Here is a 19381-nt window from a genome sequence, read left to right on the forward strand (position 1 = left end):
TACGAACGTTTAGCTTTTAGTTTTAACAAAACGCTCTGATTCTAAAAGCTACTTCATGTAGCGTTTAACAAAACGCTCCTGAGCTTTTGAAATCAATTTCCATAATTACCCTTAAAAATATATTTATATATTTATTTATTTTTAATCAATTGTCCTTTTATGTAATTTTATATATTTCAAAAACTTCCAGCTATTTTTGCCAAACATTCATATAACAAATAAAAGCTACAGCTTCCCGCTAACAGCTACCTGCTACATGCTAAAAGCTACCCGCTACCGGCTAACAACTACTTTTTGCCAATCATGCCCTAAATCTTATGCAATGTTTTTTATTATTAGTTCAACAAAAAAAATATTGGTATAACATAAATGAGTAAATGACAAATCATAAGTTTTGATCACTTCTTTGTACAATACAATTATTGTAAATAAAGTTTTATCATAACTTAAAACCAAATTATATAAATTAACTTACATCTAAGAAATGCAAAGTCAAATGAACATTCCTCTTTTTTAATGTTTGTTTTTTCATTGCTTCCTCTTCACTTTCCTTTCCCCTATTACCAATCTCTCTCTCTCTCTCTCTCTCTCTCTCTCTCTCTCATACCTACACACACTCTCCCTCTCTCTCTCACACACACGACCCCTTTATCTTTCACATACTTGAGTGAATTCCAAGAACCAAAAAGACTATCAGTTCCACCCTCAAGTTTCAATCTTTCTTACTTAATTCTTCAAAACCAGACACCCGTTTGAAGATTTGCCAAGAAAGTATAACCCCATTTGGAAGTCCAGTTCAATTATGGAAAAGGAGAAGTTTTTCACCAATGAAGGGAATGGAATCCCCCAAGCCTGGAATTCCATTTTTGGAATTGGAATTCAAGGAAGTGAGCTGAATTGTAGCTCAGAGCAGCTTCCCAACTGCTTCTTTAACCCCAATTGCGAGAATTCAATGGACCAGAGAGATATCTTTGAGTCTGCTTTGAGTTCAATTGTCTCTTCTCCGGCCAATTCCCACCCCGGAATCCCAATTCCAGGCGGTGGTAATGGCGGTGAGAGCATTGTTCTAAGGGAATTGATTGGTAGGCTAGGAAGTATATGCAATTCCGGGGAGATTTCACCTCAATCCCGCATTAATGGAAACAACAGCACCAACAATTCGTCCTATAACACTCCTTTAAATTCACCACCAAAGCTTAATCTCTCAATAACAGATCATCAAATTCACGGGAGTTTACCAGTTCTCGGGAATCGCCAATTACCACCTGCTCCATTCCCTACAGATCCTGGATTTGTTGAAAGAGCAGCAAGATTCTCTTCTTTCGGTGGGAGGAGCTTTGCGCTAAAAGAAAACGAATTCCCTCATGTAATGGAATCAGGAAGGCTGTCAAGATCACAATTCGCTGGAATCCCAGAAGAAAACAAAAAATTCAGCAGACTATCAATGTTTTCAACTCAAGATAACACAGAAATAGGTGATTCGAGGGAGGAATCATCGGTTTCTGAACAAATCCTAGGTGGGGAAACTGAAACCGAAACAGTAATGAAAGGGCAGAGTACAAGTACTAATGGAAGAAAGAGAAAGGGAAAAGGGAAAGAAACCCAATCTAGTACTACTACTCTCCCTGTTAAAGATGACAAGGTTAGTTAAGTCATTTCATCAATTCCTTTTGTTCTTTGTTTACAGACTTCTAAAGATATTTTGTTTTTGCAGGTTGTGGCAGAAGCAGAAAAAGCGGAATCAGATGCAAAAAGAAGCAAGTCAGATGAAGAAGAAAAGGAAAAAGAAAAAGAAAAAGAAAAAGAAAAAACAAATGAAAATGTAAATGTAAAGCCACCAGAACCACCAAAGGACTACATTCATGTTAGAGCCAGAAGGGGTCAAGCTACTGATAGCCATAGTCTCGCAGAAAGAGTACGCTAATAATTACCACTATTAGTGAAATAATTAAAAATATAATCACAATTCACAAAACCCATCTCACATTTCTTTCTTTTTTTTTGACAAATTCAGGTCAGAAGAGAGAAAATTAGTGAGAGGATGAAATTCCTTCAAGATCTTGTTCCTGGTTGTAACAAGGTAAACTTAAAAAATTGCTCAAAAAGCTTCAGTTTTTATCATTTTTCTTCACTTCTTGAATGTAATTTAAGATGGGTTTTTTATTTTATAGGTCACAGGAAAAGCTGTGATGCTTGATGAGATTATAAACTACGTACAGTCGTTACAGAGACAAGTTGAGGTAATTAAAGATTAATCTAATACTAAACTTTTTCGTAAAAATACCCAAATATGTTGATTTCTTTTTTTAACTAAATTGAGTTCTCTTTGGCTGTAGTTCTTGTCGATGAAATTAGCAACTGTTAATCCTCGGATGGATGTTAGCATGGAAGCACTTTTATCCAAAGACGTAAGCTTTTTTCAACTGTTTTTATCGATTCTTTCACAAATTAAAAGGGTTTTTACATGATTTTGAATTGAATAATGACAAATTTGGGATTAATTTTATGTGCAAATTTCAGATGTTCCGTAGTCGGGTGCCTCTGCCAACCAACATGACCCCATTTGATGCTTCAACGCAGCAATTCCCTTATGGATTTCACTCTCAAAATGCTGGAATAGTTCTTGATGGACCCGATAATCAATTTTCTATGAACCCTTTAATGGCAGCAATGCATCGCAGCTCGATCATGAAGCCTTCTCACATTGATGGTTTCGAGGTAAAAACTAAAAAGAATCAATCTTTTTTATAGAAATATTCCAAGATTTGTAAAAAAAAGTAAGGTATTAATGGAAAAACTTATGAATGGAAAAAATTTAGGCTTCAGCATTCTGGGAAAATGACCTTCAAAGTGTTGTAAAGATGGCATTAGGAGGCCAGGATCAGCCACAAAGCTTTCATGGTGAGTTGACTTTTTGTTATAAAGTTTGACTTATTGTGAGTTAAAAAGTCAAATTATCTTATATATGAACATTTTTCAGGTCAAATGAAAGTTGAGCTATGATGATATTGATAAAATATTCTTGACATAAAATGGGATTGTTAATGAGGCCCCGATTAAGAGAGGCATCTGTAATTCTGTATAGAGAAAGTGGAAGAAAGACAAATTGATGGTTTCTTCATGAAATTGAGTGTATAATTCTAGACTAATTCAGAGTATGCGGCTGTGGTGGTGGCGGCAGATGGTGGTGGTGGTGGCGGTGGAAGGTGGGTGTGAGGTGATGCAACTAGTAAGATGTTGTAACATGGTAGGGAGAATATTGTATGGGTTGATGAGAGAAAGAAAGAGCTTTTCCTTCAACCTTTTTTTTCATATTTTTCTTACTATTTTGATATAATTAATCATTAATTTTTATGATTCATTTCCGAATTATGTTTTATTGCTTTTAATTGTTAGTTTGCTACGTTTATATTCCTATAAACCATGAAATAAACGTTATTTCGCCTTTTTTCTATCTCACAACCTTTTACTTCATCTTTTCATTTTAAAATTCAAATAATTATTAAATTTCCATCACACAATGTGCGACAAGTGTAACAGTAAAAATGAATAGAAAAAAAAGGCAACACGTTATCGATAACAAATTAGATGGACAAAAAGCACCATGTTTCTTAGGTTTATAGTATTTTCAAGGAACTTTTAGGTTTTATCAAAGATTTATTTAAAGATTTTACACATACACTCACAACTTTGCATTATGATCATTGCTTCAACTTTTCTGGGTCAAACCAGAAAAAGGGGAAAGAAAGAGAAATATATATATTTTTAATTATTAAGAGAATTAACTTGTATAAATATCATAATCAATTAAAAAAATCATTTTCAAGAAACACATAACCATAGCAAAGATGTTACCTTTAAAATCATCACGATATAGCTTTATGTATTAAGCTAGAAACCTAGCATTTGAATTCTACATTTGGGTATTATGCAATTATAAATATAATTGAGAATATGTTTTAGAAAAAAAAAAATAGGTCTACAAGATTCCAATTGTTCAAATTGAGGTCTTTCAAATATTTGAAAATCTCGATTGCATAAATTGTGGCAAGATTACATGTTTATATTTTCTTTGTTGTTTGATTGTAAATTAGTCATTTCTGGTGGGGACACTAAACACTTAAGTCCATCTAGTCTTGATTAAGAATGATGGGTGATGTATACAAACAAGATAGAATTTGTCCAATATGAGTTGTATTGTACAATGTGTTCGGTATCAATTTGGATTTGGTGATTGATTGTATAGTATATTTCATTTATTTTACAGGAACTCATATTTTTTAGTTTTTGTAGATTTCTTCGAATTACAAAATAGTGTCGACTGATATGGGGCATATGGAAGATCTTACAACATATTTAAGGACAAGTGAGAGAATAACAAATAAACGGAATAAATGCTAACTTAAAAGTTAAAAATACGATTTGCCCATTGAGAGTCCCAAACACAATTGTTTAGAGGTTAGACACTCAAATTTTGTTTTCCCTAATTTTGCTATTTTTCCAATTTATTGTAGTAAGTTATTGATTAGCCTTTCAATTTCAATAAATTTGTGTAAAATTTAATTTATAAAAATTTGTCAGTATCTGCCACGTTTAGAAACCTTTTATAAAAGATGTCGAAAGTAATACTTAGAGGTATCTTGAAATTAATAAAAACATCTTTCTTTTATTTTTGAACAGGTCTTTGTTCTTACTTTCGTTCTGCACTACTGTAAGTGACTTATCCTATCCTAACTTGTTACATGCCTCTAGTTTCGACTGTATTTTCTATTTGATTGTCATCAGTCATAACAAAATGTGTTGTTTAATTTTCTAATTCATTTGTCTCATTTGTACATCGATTATAATATTCCATATCTTTGACATATTAAAAAAAGCTTCAACCCGACATGCAAGTTTATCGGACAATGCCAACGTGTCATTAAATTTACGAGAAATAAATGAAGATAAACATGTACTATCAAGGAGGTTTAGAACTTGTACCTAAAAGTTGCTAGCACTACTGTAAGTGTAAAGTACATTCTAAGGCAATTTATGGCAATTCATGATGATTGTTAACACCAACTATTACAAATCAACCCAATCATTTTCCCTTTCACTTTCACACAAGGTTTGACAAATATGAAAACATATATGGTTTTTTTTTTTCATCGAATATAAATATTTTAGAATTAGGTATAACTTTCATTGTATGATAGATTATCAAAACATTATGTCTTTGGAATTGATAATTGGAAGAGGTTACACTATTCACTCCTTATATTCTTTTGTTTTGGCTATTTACTTTGTTTGATGAGGCAATGTTGAAGTATGGTACAAGGGAATGTAATTAGGGATAAGGGTTCTAGGGGAATAGTGATATTGGGGTTGGTCCCTCTTTGAGTTATTATACACCAAATAGTGGTTGAGCCAACTTTCTTGAACATTGACATTGACTTTACATTCTTTTAGAAGATGATAATTTGGTGCAAATAGTAAGGATTGCCAAACATGTCATTCGATTTTGATCTTCCTTTTTATGAATTAAAGTTCGCTTATATAGGAAAAAAGATAATCGCAACAATATAAAATAGAATATGTTCTATCAAAAAAGCACTATCTGTTTCTCAACAGTAACAAAATATTTAATTATTTTGAATAAGGATTTTTGCGAAAATATTTTTCTAACCAATCCCGTAAAAAGGCATAATATTTTACAAAACTAATACCATTTTGAAAAATTATTCTTATTTATGAAACAATTTTTATTTTAATAAATTAAAAACCATTTTAAAAAAACAAGAAACTCGACACTCTTTTTCTTGACTTTATTTTGTCCTCATGTATTTGCTTGTATGTGTAGAAAAAATTCATGAGACATTCCATAAGAAAAATATGGCATTCACATAAGCGACTTGCCTTTTTACCAAAAAATTGAATTGAAATTGGAACCGAATCAGAACCTGTTAGTGGTATTTAGTCGGATTCTCTGTTCTTAGTTTACGATTAGTTTTTGGTCCCATTCCGTTTAGGGTTGGTTTCGATTCAAAACACCTTCTTAGATAACATATTTCATATTAGAATTGAACCGAACAGAAACCGATTAGTGGTATTTAGTCCGGTTTACGGTTCTTACTTTATTGCTTATTCAGTTGTCAGTTTTTTGGTTCCGGTCCGATTTACATGTCTAATGCACATTACTCTAATTAGGGTCGGCCGATGGGCCAGAGCAAGCTAGGCGACCGCCATGGTCCCCCAAATGCCAAAGGGCCACATTTTATACTTGTTATGTTGAGTTAACCCGTTATTTTTTAGCCTAGTGCATTGGTTCAATGGCCCACTGCTAATTAGGAGCCTAAGAGGAACTGACGAAGCAAGAGAGAGATTAAGTAACATGAGGCGTGCAATGTCAAATTCTAATTTCCAAAGCTCTGTTGGGTTTAATCAAAACCATTTTCCTAAAAACGGCAATGAAAGCTTTATAATTAAGATAAACTTAAAACCATTATAACACACCAATGAACATTTTGCAATCATGGAAAGATTAAATTAACCATAGAAAGGAAAGTGTTACAACCTTTGAAGACTTTGATTCTCATAGGATATTAAAAGTAGATGAAGATGATATGAAGCTCTAAAGAAGAAGTTGTACATAATGTATCCACCAAGCAAGGATTTTGTAACATCCCGATGTGAGGTACTTCTAAATTTAACCCCCTTTAATTTATTTAGATTTCTTTTGGTCCCAAAGTTCAAGAGATGTATGCAAAAGGGCCTTAAGGGCATTGTTGTAAATTAAGGGCTTCGGAGTACGCCATGCATACGTGGTGTACGCTGAGCGTACTAGGGCGCGCCCTAGTATGCTGGGCGTACATCAGTGTACGTTGGGCCCACTTGCTAAATGAGGAAACCCTAATTTTTAGGGTTTGGCTGGTATTTAAGCATCCTTATGGCCTCATTTCTCTTCACCTTATCAGCTTCCACCCTCTCGTTCGTGTTTGAAGCCCTAGTTCACCTTGAGAAGCCATTTCTAGCCTAAAAGTGTGTATTTGTGTGCTTAGAAGAAGGAAGGAAGCCAAGCTCATCTTTGAAGAGTGAAGCACTTTAGATCTGGGATTTATTCTTCATTTGCAACCCTTCAAAGGTATAAAGCTTGAAACTTTGTCTTTCAATCATGTAGATTTAGAAATTAGTGTTTTTGTGATGCTTTTTGGTCTCAAATGTCTTATCTTGAGCATGGCATGTTCTTGAAAATTTGAGTTGTCCTTTCAGACCCTAGGAGGGGTCCTAAGTCATAAAAATGAAGTCCCAATGGTCAGTTTTGCTCCATGCATCTTGTAGAAGGTCTTAATGGATTAAGAGCTTGAGTTAAGCACTTAATGGGCATGTAAAGTCATAAAGTTGGAAACTTTATGACTCTAGAGTATATTTGAGCCTTGGATCTGAAATATTGACATAAGTGCTTAAGCCATTAAGCACTTACATGCCCTGCGTACGAGGTTAACCACCCTGATGGTGGTCAACTGCGAGGGTTTGGAGTACGCTCAGCGTACCTTTGGAGTATGCCCTGCGTACTCGCACTGGGTCAATCCGGTTGTGTTTACTCGGTTGGGTTGACTCGGTTGACTTAGTTGGTTTGACCAGTTGACTCTGACCAAGTTTGACCTTAAGGGTATTTTGGGTATTTCGGGAATTTGATTAAGATTTGGGTCATTTGGTTGGAATAAGAGTCGATTGTAGCTGAGATTCGGAGTCGAGACCTCATCAACTTTTGTCCAGTCTGCGATGTGAGTTTTCCTCACTATAATTTTGGGTCAAAGGCACCATGGCTGGCCCAATGAATTGTTATCTTGGTTTATCACATGTTGGTATGCTGTAACGATCTATTAGATCTGTATCCTGGTAGATAGGATGATGCTATGCTTAGTAATCTGTAAGATCTGTCTGATTATTTATTGGCTATTTATATGTATGCTTGTCTGTTATGTATATGTCGACATGGTTTATGTGTGGTTGGGTTGAGGCGTACCAGTGTAGACTGAAGGCCAAGAGACCCAGGGCGTCCCGGATAGACTGCGGGCCCGAGAGGCGTACCAGTCAAGTCGAAGGCCCAAAGAACGTTCCAGATAGGCTGAAGGCCCGGTGAGGAATACCAGTCATGTTGAAGGTTCTGTGAGCGTACCAAATAGACTGTAGGCTGGTGTGACGTTCAAGTCAGGTTGAAGGCTCTGTATGCATGTTGTCTGTATTATGCTAATGTTATGTGTTGGTATTTTAGGGGAAACTCACTAAGCGTTGGCTTACAGTTTTGGGTTATGTTCCAGGTAGTTCAGAGGATCGCGGGAAGGCAAAGGCGTGACCGTACACATCCTCATGTTTTGGACTTATGATTTTGGGAACTCTGATGTTGAAATGATTTTGAAAACTATGTTTGTAAACAATTTGTGAATTTGGTTGGCTTTAAAAAGTTTAAATTTATCATGATTTTATGAGTGTTACAGATTAACCACTAAAACATGCTAGTCTTCACTTGTATTACGTTGTTATTAAGTCTTAAGATATATACCAAATAAGTCTTAAGGAGAAGCAACTTATAAGCCTTTAATCTTACACCAAATTGCATGACAAATAGGAGATGGGAGGAGCACTAAGCTCTTGGATTTGGAAGCCAAGAAGGATGAGAAAAAAGTAGAAAAGATAACTAGTTTTTTGCCTCTTACTCTCCCTTATATACTTCCTTAGATGTAAGAGGGACCATACCATCTTTAAATGCAAAAAGCATGCCTTCTTACATAGCATGGGTGAAAGGGAAAGTCAAACACTCAAACCCCCATACCCTTATGTATCTACGGCTCAAGAGAGGGAAGGTGGGTCCAAGATGTGTCTTTCACTTAAGCATACAACTAACTAGTTACATGTCTAACTAGAAGGTTACTCAAAGTGCCCAATTAAATATACATGACATATATATATATATATATATATATATATATATATATATATATATATATATATATATATATATATATATATATATATATATATATATATATATCTTATGAATATAACTAGTTTGGTTCTCTTTTATTATCATTTCATAGAAATAATAATTTCCCAATTAATTGTTAAACTATTATTTTTATAAAATAATAATTCTCCAATACAAGTGTTGAGTATATTTATTAATAATTAAATTACATTAATAAATAATCAATTAGTAGTAACTTCCTATAAGGTGTGACCCTATAGGATCATATTGATGGGTTTTCTAGATTACTTAAATGTACTTACAGAATTTCACATAACTAACTTTGTGGGCACATACAACCTAGAAAATTCTACGGCTTTTCTCATAATAACAACATACTTTGAAACTTCTAAATAACCTTAGCAAAAATTGAAAATCACAAAGGTGTAAACCATATACCTTATTATTATTATCGAAAATAACAATTTACTTTGAAGAACCCTTATTGGAATGATAGCCCCAATAATGTGGACGTCTCTAATGAATTACACCCAAACCCTAGGAAAACCCTAGGATCGAAATACGATAGGAGATAGGAGAACTTCAAAATTGCCTTGTGCTTTTCCAGGGGTCTTGAGTCTTATGCAAGTCCCTATTTATAGTTGTATGAAACTCTAATTTGACTTCAAGATAATAATATCATATTGCAATTCAAATTTGCTTTCCTTTTGAACCAAGAAAGCTTCAAGAAGACCTAGAAAGGCACCTTAAAACCGTCCCCTCCTAGGGAGGTTCTACAACGCTTCCTTGTTTAACTTTTGAACAATTGCACTCTAACCCTTAAACCCATTAATTAATTCTAACTAATCCATAACAATTAATAAAATTAACTCTAATTAATTCTTAATTAACTACTTCCATTTATAATTAATATATTAATCCAATAATATGTTAAAAAATTAATTATCTCACTCTTATTATTAATCCAATCCACTTCCTGGTTATGAGGGCATCCCAAAAGGACATTACTATTATTCAACAAATTATAGCAATTTAGTTAAGACCTTAGACACCTTAATCCAACAGATATGCCACTAGAAAATATCATTCTATAATGATTATTGGGCATAAAGATCTTTCAATCTTCCACTTGCGTAAGACTCATCATAGATTAATATAGACAGTGATGAACGTCTAACAATATTTCACTGCCCCCGATAACACATGATGAAGAACGCCATTCATCAACATCCAATTCCCAAAAGCCCAAAGCTGCAATTGATGTATAAGGTAAGTTTATCAGTTATCCATTTGTTATAGACATCATGTTGAACATGAGACTTGGATCGTAAATCTCATTTGGTGTTCAACTTTGGGTAATGCGCATCAGATGTCTAGCTCTCAACACATAAGAGGAACAAATCCAATCTTGACTACATAAGCCTATTGCATAGTTCATACCAAACATGATAACGGCCTTTATAACTATTTGGTCAAAGAACAACATTTAACCACATCAAAGTATAATATGAAAGATATATATGCCCAAGAGTCGTTATAGAATGATATTGTTAGATAATATATGATCCTAAAGGGTCACACTGACAACAACTTGATACAAATATTTTATTTATAAGAATGTGTTATGTCATGTATCATAAGGTATGATTTATTATGTCATGTACATCTTTTTGGACCAAAAGGGTTTTTTTTGTCTTATATGGATTTATATGTTTTATAAGTTATAAAAATCACAAGAGTTTTTATAGAAAAACTAGCTTCTTCTTTTTATAAAACATTCAAGGAGACTATAAATAAGAAAGAACACTTGCTTTTGATTAATTTATTCAACACATCATTCTCTTAGAAAGCATGGCAAGTTGATTTGATAAAGCAGGAGTCTTAAAGTGCTAAGACCCATGGGATAAAGGCTTAAAGTAAGGACTTAAAAATACTAGTTTTCTCCCTTCTTTCTTGAGCCAAAACCACGAAATTTGTGACTTCCCATATCCACATTCTCTCTAGTTTTTTTCTCTTAAAGTGTTAAGAACATAAAGATGATGATGATACTTGAATACTCTCTTTTAAGGCAAACTAGTTTCTTTTTCTTAAGATCCTAAGAGATTCTTTTATTACATGAAGAAGACTAGCATCTTATCAAGTTGATTTATTGTTGGTGGATATCTCTAGAGAACTTCTACCTTGAAGTTTCATATCATACTTCATCAACTTCCAATCTCCCATGAGAATCAAAGTCTTTAAAGGTTGTAACACTTTTCTTTTTATGCTTGTTTTTTTATCTTTCTAAGCCTTGCACAATGATCTTTTGGTGGGAATAAAACTAGTTTTATTTTCTTCAATATCAAAGTCTTATGTTGCTATGTTTGTGTTTATGAAACATTTTTTGAATAAAACCCAACAGTTGGTATCAGAACCATGGTTGAAAGATTAGTTAGATTATTTGTTAACTTTGTGAAATCTTTGTTTTTGGAAAACATGAATGGTTATCTCTTTGCAAGAAAAATCCATACATATTTTCTATGACAACTTTTAAAAAATGTTTATAATTGTTATTTTTATGACTATAAGTTTACATGCATCTTTTTATTCATAAACGTTTTCTTAGAGAAAAAAGAGTTGTTTTATATTTGAGTATATAAATATTTAAGATGTGCATAAACTAGCCAAGGACCTTTGTATTGTTGTTTTTGTTGAAAAAGTGGTTGTAATATTTTTTTTATTCATATATGTGGCGGAAAAACACTTAAACCCTTAAGTTCACATACAACCTAAAAAAGATCTATGTTTTCTCTATTGATAACAACTAACTATGAATATCAAGAAAACCTAAGAGAGAGGCTATGAAATCGAAATTTATATTAGATTAGGGTTACCTACCTTTTGATTATTATTGAAATTAATCAAAGTAGAATCCTTCTTCAAAATCTTGGAAAGCTAGCACCAAAGGAATGGATGCCTCTAATGACTTGCACTCAAAACCCTAGTAGCAATAAGACTTGAGGAGAGAGGAGTGTAGAGAAAATTTTTGGCCCTTGTATGTGTGTATGTGGTGGATGAAAATAGGATCCCAATGGGTCCTATTTATAGGCTATAGGATAATCCTAGAAACCCTAATCTTGAACTAAATAATAATATTTCAAATTGTAGATAATTATCTAGTATCCTTATCATTATGTAATAGGATTAAAACCCTAAAAGATAAGCCAAAATTCGGCCCTATCTAGGAGGTTCTAGAAACCCTATTTTTCAACTATTGAACAATTACAACTCAGTCCATGTACTTCCAATTAATTCTAATTAATCCTGAAATTAATTCCAATTAATTTCTGATTAATTTCAAATTAATTATTACTATTTCCAATCAATATATTAATCATATAATATATTAATAAATCATTTATTTCAATTTCTAATTAATTTATTAATCATATAATAAATTAACAAATCAACATTTTCCTCCAAAAGTCATTCTATCCAAATAATATTTTCTAGGGTAACCCAAAAAGGAATTTGCTTCTATTTCAACAATATACCAATTTAGTTATTGGCTTAAAAACATTAATACAACAGTCTCCCACTTGGATAAGTCTGTAACTACAATTGCAAGTATAGACCTTGAAATAAACAGCAAAGAGTTCTTTCCAAAGCCACTGCCAAAGTCTGAATCAAATCAACTATTGGCCCTAAGGTAAGTGATCCACTATTCCTTCGTTCTTCTATATATCGTATGGACACAACACATGGATTAGGATCAATCTCATTATCGAAGATTCTATTTCTCGATTTCCCGATTTGTAAAAACTTTATTATACTTCAAATTGAACACATCAATTAGTCCTGGCTGGGCCCAACACTATATATCGTCAACATCAAATCATTGAGAGGCCTAATGATATTGCTTTTCCTGTTAGGGAAAAAGGAACATATTAATTTGACTATATAGTCATACAATTCACACATTAAATCACACATGGAATAACCCTTTATAACATCCAGTTACGAAATGCGTTTGAGTCAACCAATGCATAACTAATCTGTAAATAATGAACTATATATCTCTATTTTAAGAATAGAAGATATTATCATCTTAGAATTACTTGTGACAAGATCCATGAATTAATCTCTAAGCGTGGTTTTATCCAATACTTAAAATCCCTATTTTCAAAGTACTCATGAATGTTGTAGCAATTCAAATTGCAATGTCTTAACCTCAATCGACAATCTACAATAAATTCATGAAAATCTTAATTCACTACTTACTTCAAAAAGTATGAACGAATGTGGAAGTTTGAATAATTAAAATTATTTAGGAAGTGTAAACATGAAAAAAGAAACACAAGAATAAATAATTAAATAAGGAAGTACGATACTCATAAATAATTCTTTACTATTCATTCACCAAATCAATTACATTTATTTTGTTACAAGTTTCAAACATATCACTTAATTATTGAAACTAATATCGTATCTTAGGCCTATGCTCCTAGTATGCTGGTAGTGTTTGACTCTACTCAGAGCCTTTGTGAAAGGATCTGCTACATTATCTTCTGACGACACTCTCTTCACCAGAATGTGTCCTTGTTCTACCCGATGTCAAATGTAATGGTACTTTCTGTCGATATGCTTGGATCTACCATGATCCTTTGGTTCTTTTGTCAAAGTAACCATGCCTTCATTATCATAAAAGAGTTCCATGGGTTCCTGAATACTTGGAATGACTCCAAGATCTCCGATTAAGTTATTTAGCCTAGCCGATTCCTTCGATGCTTCACTCGATGCAATGTACTCCGACTCACATGTGGAATCAACCATTGTGTATTGCTTGGAAATTTTCCAAGTAACCACTCCTCCATTCATTAAGAATACTTAGCCAGACTGCAAACAAAAGTTGTCATGGTCTGGTTGAAAACTAGCATCACTAAAACTGATCACTCTTAACGTATCACTGCCGCCAAGAACTAGGAACATGTCTTTTGTTCTTCATAGATACTTAAGAATATTCTTCACCGTAATCCAATGGGCTCTGCCAGGATTTTCCTGAAATCGACTAACCATGATCAAAGCATAAGAAACATCAGTGAGAGTATAAGTCATTTCATACATGATCGATCCTACAAATGAAGCATATATGACTCGACTCTTGTCATCTATCTCTTCATCAGTACTTGGACTTTGAGTCTTACTCAACCTCACAGTACTATGAATGGGCAATTCCCCTTTCTTTGAACTCTCCATACTTAAACGCTTTAGTATTTTATCCGAATATGTACTCTGGCTAAGACCAATAAAATGATTCTTTCTATCCCGATGAATCCTTATTTGTAGAATATAGGACGCTTCCCCTAGATCCTTCATAGCAAAACACTTCCCAAGCCAAGACTTAACTTCTTGTAACGTTGGAATGTCGTTTCCTATAAGGAGTATGTCCTCAACATACAAGAATAGGAAAGTCACTATAAACCCACTAGCTTTGACATATACACATGACTCATCCTCACTTGTAGAGAGCCCAAACTCTTTGACTTTCTCATGGAAGCAAAGATTCCAACTACGGGATGCTTATTTCAATCGATAAATGGATTTCTCAAGCTTACACACTCTATCAGGAAATTTGGCATGTATAAAACCGTATGGTTGACTCATGTAGACGTACTCAGATAGTTTCCCATTAAGGAAAGAGGTTTTAACATCCATATGCCAAATTTCATAACATGAAATGCAGTTATAGCAAGCATAATCCTGATAGACTTTATCTTAGCTACTGGTGAAAAGGTCTTATCATAGTCAATCCCTTGGGTTTGAGTAAATCCCTTTGCAACCAACCTATATTTATAGGTGTGTACCTGCCCATCCATGTCGGTCTTCTTCTTGAAGATCCATTTGCACCCAACTGTCTTTCGAACAGGCACATGATCAACCAAACTCCATACCTGGTTATCATACATGGACTGAATCTCACTGTCCATTGCCTCCTTCAATTTAGCAGCCTCAGGGTCTGCCATTTCTTCCTTATAGTTAGTAGGTTCATCTAAATTTACCAGTGTAAGATCACTAACAAACGTTCCACCATTTGCTGTTATATGGAAACCATAGAACTCAGGTGGCATGCTAACCCTACTGGAATGATGAATGGGTAATGAGTTGTCAACTGGATCAACTAGAACATCTTCCTCATGTTGAGTGCTATTGTTTTCTGAGGTTCCTTTATTATATGACTCTTAAATTTTTTCAAGATCAGTTGCACCCCCACTGTCCTCTTTGAATATCAGCTCTCTCTCGTGAAAGACTCCTCTTCGAGCTATGAATACCACGTTCTCAATACGTCTGTAGAACAAGTATACAAAGGACTTCTATAGGTAGGAAATGAAATACAAATTCTTGGCTTTGGGTTCAAGTTTTTCACGTGTCTCTTGTCTTGCGAGTGCTTCACAACCCCAGACCTTGATATGTATGAGAGAGGGAGTTTTCCCTGCCCACGTCTCATGAGGTGTTTTGGCAACCTTCTTTATTGGAACAAGATTCACGATATGGGCGGATGTCTCTAAGGCATACCCTCATAAATGAATAGGAAGAGAAGCATGACTCATCATGGAACGAACCATATCTAGCAAGGTGCGATTACACCTCTCAGCCACACCATTCAGTTGTTATGTTCTGGGAGGAGTCAATTGTGAAACAATTCTACATTCCTTATGATAGTCGTGGAACTCGATACTAATATACTCACCACCTCTGTCAGATCTGAGCATCTTTATCTTTCTACCTAATTGATTCTCGACCTCGTGCTTAAACTCTTTGAACTTTTCAAATGTTTTTGATTTATGTTGTATTAAGTAGATATAACCATATCTTCTATAATCATCTGTAAAATGTCACTTAGTATCGATTAACATCTCTTGTGGTAGATCTAAATGGGCCACACACATCCGTATGGATTACGTCCAATAATCCTTCACCTCTTCCACAAGCTCCAGTGAAAGGTGACGTTGTCATCTTGCCCAAGTTACAAGACTCACATTCATCATTTGTCCTAAGATCAAATGATTCCAACATTCCATACTTTTGGATTTGGGCGATGTGTTTCTTGTTTATGTACCCAAGACGACAATGCCACAAACATGATTTGTCCACACCATTGGACGAATCAATATGAAACATACTATTGCCAAAGTTATCAACACAAGTCACAGTTTCATACACACCATTACAAGGTAAAGCTTCAAACATAAAAACACCATTATGATAAGCAGAAATAGAACCAACTTCATTATGAAATGAATATCTAAAAACTTGTATGAATAATGCATGAAATGAAATAATGTTTCACGTAGTATCTGACGACAACAATTAATTAAATTAACCCTAACACCACTACTAAGCACAAGCCCATAAGTTACAGTCTTGGTAACAGGTGAAGATCCCTTATTCCCCATGATCAGTTTAATCTTCCTATGCTCCACCTCTTCACTTTCGTTTAGCCCCTGCAAATAAGAACAAATATGGAAACCACATCATGTGTCAAGGACCCAAGAATGAGTATGTTGTGTGTTATTAACTTGAATAGTGTAAATAGATGAAGAGGACGCCTTGATCTTACCATCCTTCAAGTCCTGCATGTACTTAGTGCAACTTCTTCTCCAATGGCCTTTTTTGAAACAATGGAAGCAAGTGGCCTCCTTTGGATCACTGACCGTAAGGACATAAAAGTTGGGCTTTGACTTTGACCTACTGCTAGACCCTCTAGCATGGGCCTTCCCTTTCCTTCCAGATCGGGAAAGAGCCTTCCTCTTTTTTCCATTGCCAGATCCAATGGCCAGGACATGAGCATTTGTTGCAGTAGAGGCATGATTTTTCTTCATCACCGATTCAATAGTTTACAACAAATTATGGAGCTCAGTCAATGTCGTCTCCGTATTGTTCAAATGATAAGTCAGAACAAAATGATCATAACTAGGAGGTAATGAGTTATGTAACATTCTGATGATGAAGTATTTCCAATTTTAACCCTAAGTATGAAGAGTTATTGCATTTTAGCCCTTGTGTATGAAAAAGCTTGAAAAATGGCCCATAGTATCATTTTTGAAATTTTAGGACGAGGTCATGTACGTTGGGCGTACATAGCGTATGCAGGGCGTATGTGCGAGATCTTCAAACCCTACATAAACATCTTTAACTCTCAAATGCTCACTCCCTCACTAGCCTCTAACCCTCATTTCATCCATTGCAACCCTAATCTCTTGTGTGTGTTCCTTTAAGCTCAAAAGTATGTGTTTGTGGTGCCTTTGAAGCAAGGTGAAGAAAGAAGCACCAACTTGGAAGATCAAGACCTCATAGATCCTGGAACACCTCACCTCCATAGTTTATTTTGGGGTATAAAGTTTTGAACTTGATGATCCTATCACTAGATCTTGTTATGTTCATTTGTATTCTTATTAGCCCCATATTCTTGGTCCTTTTGGGTATGAGCTACCCTAGACCCATTGAGTTGTCCTTCTAGATGTTTTAGGGTGGTTGAAGTGATAAACATATGATACTGGCTCTTAGTTCTTACCCATGCATGAGTTGGTTGTCTTAATGGCTTAAGATGTTGGGGGTTTTTAGTGTTAAGCACTTAATGGCCATGCAAGACCATAAAGTTGGAAACTTTATGGTCAAGGACAACATTTGGGACTTGGATCTGGTTTGGACGAAAAGTATTAAGGTATTAAGCCATTTTGAGAAGGGATTGTTGACCAGGTGTGTACGTTGGGTGTACCAAAGGGTACGCTGCGCGTATGTGGTCTTCACCCCGACTCCTCGGTTAAACAGAGTATGCCTCGCATACTCGGCTGGGTTGACTCGGCTGGTTTGTTGAGTTTGACCAATTTTGACTAAAGGGATATTTTCGGTAAATTGATATTAATTTTAGATTGGGAAATGTTTTGATTATTAGGTGTCGGGTAGAGCCGCTTTTCAAAGCAGAGATTTATTCAGCTTGTGTTTGGACTGAGAGGTGAGTTTTCCTCACTGTACTCGTGGTTCGAAAGCACCAATGCCAACCTACTAGATTATGTATCCTGGTTGTATGGTATTGATATGCTAGTATGGTATTGTTTAGTAGATCTGAATGGTTATCTGTATTTGTTGGTTCTGTGTTTATGTTTGTTTGTTACATATGTCGATATATTGTGGCTGGGTTAAGGCGATCCTGTTTTCTGCTGTAGGCTTACAGTTTTAGTTTATTGTTTCAGATACTTTTGAGGACCGTGGGAAAGTGAAGGCCTGATTATGCACATCTTCTTATTTTCATGATATGGACTTTTGGGACACTCTTATATGACTTTACTTTCGAAATAATGGTTGTTTTTATAAACAATGATGGTTAATGGTTGCTTTTAAAAATTTTAACTTTTTATGATTTTGGAGTGTTACAAGTTGGTATAAGAGCCTTGGTTTTAGAAAATTGGGTGAACATTCATGTGAATTCAGACTCAAACTAGGGAACTGAAAAAGATTTAAAATTGTTTTCAAATGTAACTAAGGAAGGATGCGATGTGTACGATCAACCAGAGCAAGAAAGTATACCCCAAGTTACCCACACTATTATTTGATATTATGTTTATGGTAGAAGAACATGCTAGTGGTAGGCTAGGGATCTTCTGGAATTTCATGATAGATTTTCCTTATATATGATGCCTAATAGCCTAGGGTTGTTTCTTGTATGGAATTGACATCATTACTGTAGTTTCTTAGTGTATGCATAATAGTTGTGCATAACTAACATTTTATAGCCTTATTTCATGTTCCTTTTATGGTTGTGGTCTTTGGGTAGAATCAAGTATTTGATTGTCTTTAGGATCCAGTGTTATGTATGATTAACATACACGAGTGCTGTAGGGTTGGTGGAAGTTCCATGGATGGGTTTATGTGAGAGCAGTCGGCCAATTGAGGAATGTCTACCCACTCTCTGGGGAGTGAGGATAGGATGTATGCGTATCCTAGTATGTGCTGTTAAGGTTGTTGTGATGATACTCTGAGACAAATAAGGGTAGGTCTGGAAGGTAGTATGGACTCGTACGCGTAACAAGGAAGTCACAACCCATAGGTTTTCATTTGTTATAATAGATTGTATGGTATGAAATGCGTCGTGTATGATATATTCTGGTTTATTTTCAGTATGGTGCTCACAAGGGAATTAGGTTCAGGAGCCGAAGCGGATGCCAGGATAGGCCTAGGTTGGCTGAGGATCAGATTAGGGAGTTGAATTCTGCTGAGGTGGTTACTGTTGTCCGAGGATCGATTCTGGATTTGTTCGGGTCTATCAAGACCGCCATGATTGAGCTCTTCAACGATCGTTATGCTGCACTTTATGAGGATGTTGTTGATGCAGCAACAACGATTGTTGCGGCCACGAGGGTTCGTGGGGAGAGATCC

At 34.9% G+C, this 19381-nt stretch overlaps 1 protein-coding gene across 1 annotated transcript; it reads left to right on the forward strand.

The window, feature by feature from the left end:
- The first annotated feature begins 520 nt into the window (after positions 1 to 520).
- LOC145119533 (transcription factor bHLH62-like) lies at positions 521 to 3361 on the forward strand. The gene is made up of 8 exons (XM_079055199.1): positions 521 to 1642; positions 1715 to 1915; positions 2015 to 2080; positions 2172 to 2240; positions 2337 to 2408; positions 2521 to 2718; positions 2820 to 2901; positions 2981 to 3361. Exons 1-8 carry the CDS (start codon positions 803 to 805, stop codon positions 3001 to 3003), a joined length of 1551 nt encoding a protein of 516 aa, XP_078911325.1. The 5' UTR covers positions 521 to 802; the 3' UTR covers positions 3004 to 3361.
- Positions 3362 to 19381: the final 16020 nt, after the last annotated feature.

The sequence above is a fragment of the Lactuca virosa genome, chromosome 6 (genome assembly GCF_052849685.1).
Source record: "Lactuca virosa cultivar CGN04683 chromosome 6, Lactuca_virosa_CGN04683_v6, whole genome shotgun sequence".
In the NCBI taxonomy this organism is placed as follows: domain Eukaryota; kingdom Viridiplantae; phylum Streptophyta; class Magnoliopsida; order Asterales; family Asteraceae; genus Lactuca; species Lactuca virosa.

Bases quoted from the DNA above. Each gene is read 5' to 3' on its own strand.
- LOC145119533 (XM_079055199.1), top strand. From the start codon at position 803: ATGGAAAAGGAGAAGTTTTTCACCAATGAAGGGAATGGAATCCCCCAA. The intron at 1,916-2,014 runs GTACGCTAATAA...TGACAAATTCAG, and splicing joins GCCATAGTCTCGCAGAAAGA to GTCAGAAGAGAGAAAATTAG. The intron at 2,902-2,980 runs GTGAGTTGACTT...AACATTTTTCAG, and splicing joins TCAGCCACAAAGCTTTCATG to GTCAAATGAAAGTTGAGCTA.